An 8,828-nucleotide genomic window follows, 5' to 3' on the forward strand; every position below is an offset into this window, starting at 1 on the left:
GCACATACACTTATGGTTGAAAAAATATTTTTGAGGATATTTTAGTCAACTTTTTTATATAATTAATGAATAATTGACGAAAAATTAAATGGGAAGACCTGAATATTGACTTATCAAAATAGAGAAACTAAACTAATAAATTTTAAAAATGCAAAGATAAAATTATTAATTCACACATAAGGAAATGTAATTTACCTAAATTAAAACTTTAAACCGTAGCAGTTAAATTTTTATCAAAGTCTAAACTCACGGTGAAAAATAATTTTTAAGGTAATATTTAATATTTTAATTAGGATCTAAATGCTCTCTTATTTATTTATATTGTTCAGTAATATAATATTTAGAGGTGTAGTCAAAAAATTTAGTTAGTGGGATCATAAAAAATTTATTTTATTTAAATTAAATAAAAAATTATTATATAAAATAATAAATTATTTTATAAAAATATAATAATGCATAAATTTTTTATAAATAAAAATGAAAATTAAAATTAAAATATTAAATTCTTGCAACAATCTTAAATTTAATATTGTTTTTATGAATTTTTATTTTTTTAAAGTATTATATAATTGCTTCATTATCAATACTATTAAAAATATTTTTCTCAATATATATAATCAAAGAATCATTAAATAATAAAAAATTAAAAAAAAAGATAAAATCAATTAATAAGAAATAAAAAATAAAAAAATAGTATTAGAGTGAATAATTAAGATTTTTATTTTTTTTTTATCTTAATTAACATAAAATTTCATACAAATGTAGAAAATCTTAAACTTTTTAATGTATTTTTTTCATTTGATGATACTTCACTTTCTATATCATTTATGAAGAAAAAAAAAATATAAATTATTATTTTTATTATTAATTTTGAATAAAACCATTAATATTTTTTTTATGAAATTTTTTCATATATATACATATATTCACAAGTCAATGCAGTTAATTAATTCTATTATCTTGAATGTATATAGATAACGTTTATATTAATATTTATAAGTCGAAAAAGTATTTTGATTAAATTAATAAAATAATATTATTATTTTTATATTTAATAATTAATTTAAAATTATTTTTATTAAATATTTATATTTTAAATATAGAGTTAATTAATTATTAATTATTGATAATTATTAAAATAATTAATATTAATAAATAAATTTAAATAAAATTTTAAAAAAATAATCATAGAGAATTATTGTGATGTTTAATATTTTAAATTTATATTAAAAAATGGTTTGAATAAATTAAAGGCCAAAATTTAATTCAAACAAGCTATAATAGTCCCGTCGGACACAGTCAATGGAGTCCAATCAGACACGTCATCACCACTCACCAACAAGGAAGCCTACACCATAACTACCCTCCAGTTCCGTTTCTCGCCTTCTCTCCCCCCTCTCTTCCTCTTTCTCTCTATCTTTCTTCTGTGCTAAACCTTACGAACTACAATTAATAAACCTGGACCAAGATCCTTCGTCTTCTCTTCCGCGTCAAGTCCGCGGTTTAGCTGATGCCTTGATGGGCCTTCTCTGCTCTTGCCTCGAGAGAAAACGCAAATCCGCCCGAACCACTGGTTCCGACTGCGCCGATGATGACTCTGACACTCATGACCTCTTCTTCGATCTCCGTACGCTTCAAATTGCTACAAATTTCTTCTCCGATTTGAATCAGCTTGGTCATGGTGGATTCGGTCCCGTGTACAGGGTACGTATTCGTAAAATTCTTTGCTCTGTTAGTTCAAATTACGGAAAATTAGATTCACATCTCGCGTTTTTCGTGTACGGCTCGAAGGCCGCTTCTTCTCCTTCTCGGTGTCCGGTTAGAAGAAGAATTAGTTGAAACAGTGAGAGTAGCTGAGAAAATTAATTTACTGAATTAGCCCTGTAGTTTGTGACTAAATCACGGAACTGGTTGCACCTTGTGCATGGTTTAATGCCATGGTCATAGTCAGCCATATGGTGCGATAACAGTAAAATTCTTCCGTTTATTTTATTATTTTCTGTTGCGTGATGTGGCTCTGCACTACGCGGTATTCATAATATCTATCGTTGTGATAAAAATCGAGGCAATGGGTAGATCATTAATTTAATTAGTGACTCATTAATAATTAATTAAATAAGTATAAATTAATTAAAATTTTAATTAAATGTAACAATGGTAATATAAATAAATAAATTGTTTAATAGTGTTTATATTTATATTTAATAATATTTTTAATTTTTTTAATATTGATGAATTATATATATAATATATTTTTTGTAAATAAATATATATTTTAGAATTTAAAATATATAATATATAACTACTGAGTTATCTCAATTGGCTGTGTGATTTTAAACAGCTTTTGTGAGACTTACCTTTGTTTGGATAGGTGAAAAAGAGATAGGAAGAAAAATAATTAGAGAAAAATAAATTTGAAAAGATATTTTTCCTTTATATTTTACTTTTTAATAATTTACGTAAACAGAGGGTTAGAGTTCAATTTCTCTTACTAATACTGAAAAAAAAAAATGTATTTATATTGATCTGGGCAATGATTAGTTCGGGTTTAATACCATTGGTGTATACGCTAGGTATGAGCTTTGCACAGGATGAGAGTTAAGCTTTATCTGACAATTAACTTTTAAGATAGCGTTTAGCAAACACAGGGGAGCATTTCAACTTGGATTAACAAGTTTTACACTTAATTTCCCTCTTTATGATTTTTTAATAATTATTTTATCGTCTTGTTTGGTATGGATATTGTATTTAATTTTTTTTCCTTATTGTCGCGCAAAATTATATCATTAAAACACATTTGTGGAAAACTACAAAAATTGATTTTTTTTTTCCTCCAAAATACAAATTTTCTGTTACCCTTTGTTTGGAATGAAAAAAAGAGAAAAAAAAAATCTAATTTCTCCAATTTCTCCTATTTGGACATTTTTTTTTTTGTCAAACAAAGAGTAAATAGAAGAAATAAAAAAGGAGAATATAAGATAAATTTCATTTCCCAAATCTTCTCCATTGACTTAAAATATTTTTCTTAATTGGAGTGAAATGATGAGAAATATGGAAATAAATGTATTATTTATAGTAAAATTACTTAGATGCTCTTATATAATATAATAGAAAAATGAGGGCATAATAGCTATTTTTTCTTGTATTTTTCTATTATTCTAATAATCTATTAAAAAAAAAAACGTTACCTTTCTTTTCTTTTCTCATTATTTCCCCTACTCAATTTCTCTTCATTTTCCATGCATAATTAAACAAAGGGTTAGGACTTAGGAGCATAAATAGAATACAGAACTGATAAAAGATAGACCTTTAATTGTTTTCTTTTAAAAAATGCCTTGGCCCGTTCTCTCTGTATTTCCTCCTTGCGTAAAATATGTTGCTTTCTGTTTAGGGCTGGCACTGATCTTTGTAAATTGTATGTTGGGGGCATATCAATAACATCATTTATACTTTTAATAAATTTAGTGGAGTCTCACACAAATATGGAAGTAAATCACTTAATATGTTTATTACGTGATAAAATTTATGGCTATCATGCCTATAAATGAATGGGATCTTTGCGTTAATGAGGACAATATATCATTAGCTAGATAAACATGGTTTCTTTATCATGAACTTGTCAGGTGTGGTTCGAATTGCATAGCCTTTAGGGTTGGAATTATTTCCTCACAATTATTTATTTATTTTATTTACTTTTGTAAATGATGGCTTGTTTCAAACTTGTTAGATTATGCTTTATACCCAAAAAAAAAGAAAAAGCTATTTGGTGGAGAGGCTCTTCAAAGTAAAATGATTCAAGTCTTTAACAAAAGCTGAATTGACACGTAAATAGCTAAAGTTAAGAGATTGTACATAAAGAATATACAAACAATTTTTCATGTATATTTATTCTCTGTTTCAAACAATTGCCAGAATGTCTCTCTTTTATCTTTCAAATATTCTTGCTGTTATCTTGTTGACTGTATGCCTTTGTTTTATGATATAACAAGCCAGTGTATTTGTAATAAGATGATTAACATCGTACATAAATCCTTCTACTATGATTGATGTTTCTATGCATTTCTGCCACAAATTATAATTAAATTTTTGCTTCTTGTTGACAGGGGTTGATACCAAATGGTCAAGAAGTTGCTGTGAAGAAGCTTTCATTAAATTCAAGACAAGGACTGAGAGAATTCACTAATGAGGTGAAACTGTTGTTAAAACTTCAGCACAAGAACTTGGTCATTTTGTTGGGATGTTGCATAGAGGGACCCGAGAAGATGCTTGTTTATGAATATCTGCCAAACAAAAGCCTTGATTATTTTCTGTTTGGTAAAAGATCCTTCTCACTTGGAATTTTTCAATAAGAATTGTAATTTTAGTGGAAAATCAGCACGAGTTTGGTGAAATTAGGACTAACCACTGAAGAGTTGAAATTTTCAGATAAACAGAAATCTTCATCCCTTGATTGGACAACTCGGTTTAGAATAGTTACAGGAGTGGCAAGGGGTCTGCTCTACCTGCACGAAGAAGCCCCTGAAAGAATCATTCATAGAGACATCAAAGCTAGTAATATTTTGCTAGATGAGCATTTGAATCCAAAGATTTCAGATTTTGGCCTAGCAAGGCTCTTTCCTGGAGAAGACACCCATTTGAATACGTTTAGGATTTCTGGTACTCAGTGAGTAAAATAAATTCATTAATCAATACTTTCAAGTGATGTTAATTAGTCATTGCGTCTTAATACTTTCAAGTGATGTTAATCTCATATATGTATATATTTTTTTAGGGGTAGTTTTCTTCCTGAAAAATTTTTTTAATAAGCTGAGTGCAACAAATTAAATAAATTTTTTTGTTGAATGCAGTGGTTACATGGCCCCTGAATACGCATTGCATGGATATTTGTCTGTGAAGAGTGATGTTTTTAGCTATGGGGTTTTGGTGTTGGAGATTGTAAGTGGGAGAAAAAATCATGACAGCCACCTTGGTGGTGAAAAGGCAGACATCTTGAGCTATGTAAGTTAAGATCTTTTCATTTATTTTGGTGTTGCAGTCGGGTGATATCATGAGTCAACTTTCACATGCTGAACTAAGTTCTCGGTTCAATTAAAGCCAAACTATCCAAGCTGAGAATAGGGATTCACAAGTAGGAAAAATATCTCCATTGTGGTCAGATCCAAGAACTAATCTACACTTTTGCCTTTCTTCAAATAATTTACAGTGATTGAATTAAAATACAAATTTAAAAAATCTGTTATAATGAAATGATCTCTGGAAAGAAAAAATATTCTTGTTCCTTTTCCTCAACTTTCATCAGTCAAACTAATCATATTTATTCATAGGTATAAATTTTTAAATATTTCATTGTCAAAGGCTGTACAAACTACTGGATTAGGAAAAGCTAGTATTTAGAATTTTAATTGAGGAAATAATAGAGTTAATAAAAAAAATGCAAACTATATCCCAATTTGCAATCAGTACTCACTTTTTGATAAGTAACAAAGATTGCTACACTTGATTATTTTAATAAGTTTCATTTGTAGTCAAGTCAATAAACTCATTTAGTTACATGTAAAATCAACCTATAAAAGTCTGGTGGTGGTGGGTTTTTCTTTTTCTTTTTTTTTCTTCTTCTTTTTTTTTCGAAGGCTCACATTGTTAGTTTTTGTGACATAATAGCAGTAAGTGTGTACCCTTATGTTCTGTGGATATATTTCAACATTGGGTTGGATAGGAAATTGATACTACTTGTAATTGAATGAGTATATTCAACATTCTGTTCTGTTAGTTTTTGTGACATAATATTTTCATAATTCCTAAAAAATAAATATGGCAACTGCATATTTGAGTATTTTTTGGATTTTTCCGGATTTCAAACCAAAATGAAAATAAGTAATAAATTATTAAGTTTGATGTGTAACTGTATACACTAGATTCATTCAATTACCCACAGGTTCTCAAATTCAAAAGCCATGCACCATTGATCACAAAACTAGAAAATTGGAAAAACATCACCTAGGCCAAATTGACTAGTTTGGTTCTTTCCAACCAACAATTTTCTCCACTTGTCTGGTTTTTCCAAATTCATTGTGATTCTTTTGATAACTCATTTTGTCCAAACACATCTAGTTTGTTTTTTAAAATCATTTTAAGCACGCATCTCTTAAAGCAGTAGATTGTTTAGAGGTTTCATAAAATACATGCTTAAGATATTTAGGCCCTCTTAGACAATAGATAGGTGAAGGGGGATGTCAACCAAAGGATTAAAGCAAGATGAGTGGAGCGAAGAAGTGCATGATGGGTAGTGTTAGACATATAAAAACTTATTTTTGCACTCCTACTTTTGGGTTCTAGCTTTCTGATTGAATGATTCTTTAATGAACATATCTAACTTAGATTCTTCTTCTAAGAATTCAAATCTTGCTGCTGTTGAACTGATTTCATGGCATGGATGAAAGCAATTTGGAAGGTGAAGTTTATGTGGTTGAAAAGATCTATGAAAGCCAAAACTGACAAAAAAAAAAATCATGAACAGTCACAGCACAACCCATATTTTACATTTATTGTCTACCCGGATAACTACTCACGCAGGTGAGTATTGCAGATGATGTTTATTCTGCCCTGCAACTAAAATTAGAATTCTATCAAATTCCATGACTGCAATACCTCAAATTAAAAAAAAAAAGAAAAAAAATCTATAATGGGCAATCTAACGCATGAAATGCAAAACTAAGGCTGTGTTAGGAGGCAGTATTGGTGTTCATGTTTAAGCCACTTACTATTAGACCTATGTGTTTATGAGAGCTAAGAGGCACAAGTATGAGACAAATGAAATGACAAATTGAAGTGGCTGAGAATAGCAATGTGGTCAGCTGTCAAGTCAAGATTTACGGCTTAGACATACAGCAGAAGGATAAGTCTGCATATAAATAGTATTAAAATAAAATTTTTCCAAAATTTTAGAATGTCTATCAAGCTTTGAGTTGCTAGTCTGCAATTCTGGTGTTGCTTTTGAACGGCCACCAACCCCCTCCCTTCTTCACTGGAGCTGAGTCAATTGGTTTGCTATTTTTTTCTTTTTTATAATTTTTTTTTTCTTTTGCTTTTTTCAAACAGACATGGAGGCTCTATCGAGGAGGAAAGACGTTAGATTTAGTTGACCCCAGTCTTGCTAAGTGCAATCGTGACGAGGCAGCAATGTGCATTCAACTAGGATTGTTATGCTGTCAACAAAGTGTTTCGGATAGGCCTGATATGAACTCAGTTCATCTCATGCTTGTGAGTGACTCATTTACTCTGCCTATACCTGGTAAACCTGGAATTCAAGGCCGTCGAGGACATTGGACAACTACTGGAACTTCTGCTTTCACCAACACTAACAATAATACTAATACTAATACCAATTCCAATCCTAGCAGTACAAGCACTGGCATTGCCAGAGTTTCTGGAGGCAATAGTTTTGTCGAGGAATATTCTAGAAATTCAATGTCTGTTTCTTCTATTGATGAAGGTAGGTAATCATCATTTGTAATATAAAGTGGTAGCTTTATTAGTTTTATGTAAATCATTTATTCTTTATTTTATTGAATGTATTTAATCTTATTTATTTTTGCCATGTAGATATTATGCTACGCTACTGAAGATAATATCTTGCAATAAAGTTCAGTTCCTCTCCATTTGTGTGCATGGTTTCCTCTTATTTGTTTCTATTTATTGTATATTTTTTTGCCTAAAGGAAATTTTCCTAGGAAAGTTTCCTAAGCCAAAATCATCACCCTAAAATCATCACCCTTTGTGTTAGATTGATGCACAGGTGCAAGCGAATGCATATGCAGGATGGGGAAGCTTAGAGTATATTTCTGAGACACTAACTGCATGCTTAGCATGGAGTCAACATATCCAACTTTTTTTAATTTTTTTGTCAAAGATAAATTATGTTTGGCTTTGAGGGTGGAGGGACAAAGCTGATTTTTGAAAAAAAAATATATATACATCATTTTAGATATTATTAAAAAAAATTATTTGAAAAAAATTATTTTATTATTTTAATATTTTTCTAATTAAAATTTATTAAATTTAATTTTTAAATTATTTTTTAATATTATTTAACTAATATATTTAAAAAATTATTTTTCTCAATAATAGGTCTAATGGCAGGTCTTAAAATTGAGTACAAAGCCCAAGACCTAAATACAATAGATGGACACTTCCCAATCAAACCTGACAACCTAAGCCCAAACAAAAAAGGCCTATAACCAAAACAAATCAGACACCCTAAGTTGGCAGTGGGCAAACGACCCAAAAAGCCTAGCATGTGAAGCCTGTTGAATTTAACAGTGCCACTTCCTGGCCGAGCTAACCCATCGGCTGCCGAAACAATATCTTCAACCATTAAAAAGCAGAAAATAAAAGAGACCCTCTACATCTGAAGCCATGCAAGGCAAGACAAACCTAACTGGCCAACAAGGAGCCTCAGTCTAGTTGTCCCCACAACCTTATGAGTGGTAAAAAATAAGAGAAATTATATTACATGAAATGGCAACTCAATAGTGAATTAACATGTATATATTTGTGAGTTTCAATGAGTGGACAGATAAATATGAGTGAGTCTCAAAAATTTATTGATACTGCTCTGAATTCAAGTATTAAATCTGTAAGGAAAGGAAGCACTAGGTGGGTTAGTTAATCATTACTCTGATGTCTAAGTTGAAAATTGGACTGTGATAGCATAGGTAAAACTGATTAATACACATACTTGATGACTCTTATATAGTACTTTGATGTAGATTTCTATTGCAATTAGAAATTTGTGATTGAGTGAGACTAGAAGTCCATTTTACATATTG

General features: G+C 29.8%; 1 protein-coding gene across 1 annotated transcript; it reads left to right on the forward strand.

The window, feature by feature from the left end:
- Nucleotides 1-1,362: 1,362 nt before the first annotated feature.
- LOC110650680 (cysteine-rich receptor-like protein kinase 10) lies at nucleotides 1,363-7,658 on the forward strand. The gene is made up of 5 exons (XM_021805770.2): nucleotides 1,363-1,704; nucleotides 4,104-4,314; nucleotides 4,426-4,663; nucleotides 4,848-4,998; nucleotides 7,099-7,658. The coding sequence occupies exons 1-5, from the start codon at nucleotides 1,519-1,521 to the stop codon at nucleotides 7,498-7,500; spliced, it is 1,188 nt and encodes a 395-aa protein (XP_021661462.2). The 5' UTR covers nucleotides 1,363-1,518; the 3' UTR covers nucleotides 7,501-7,658.
- Nucleotides 7,659-8,828: the final 1,170 nt, after the last annotated feature.

The sequence above is a fragment of the Hevea brasiliensis genome, chromosome 9 (assembly GCF_030052815.1).
Source record: "Hevea brasiliensis isolate MT/VB/25A 57/8 chromosome 9, ASM3005281v1, whole genome shotgun sequence".
Lineage (NCBI taxonomy): Eukaryota > Viridiplantae > Streptophyta > Magnoliopsida > Malpighiales > Euphorbiaceae > Hevea > Hevea brasiliensis.

Coding starts and splice junctions, on each gene's coding strand:
- LOC110650680 (XM_021805770.2), top strand. CDS start 1,519: ATGGGCCTTCTCTGCTCTTGCCTCGAGAGAAAACGCAAATCCGCCCGA. Junction 4,315..4,425: donor CCTTGATTATTTTCTGTTTG/GTAAAAGATCCT, acceptor TGAAATTTTCAG/ATAAACAGAAATCTTCATCC. Junction 4,999..7,098: donor AGGCAGACATCTTGAGCTAT/GTAAGTTAAGAT, acceptor TTTTTCAAACAG/ACATGGAGGCTCTATCGAGG.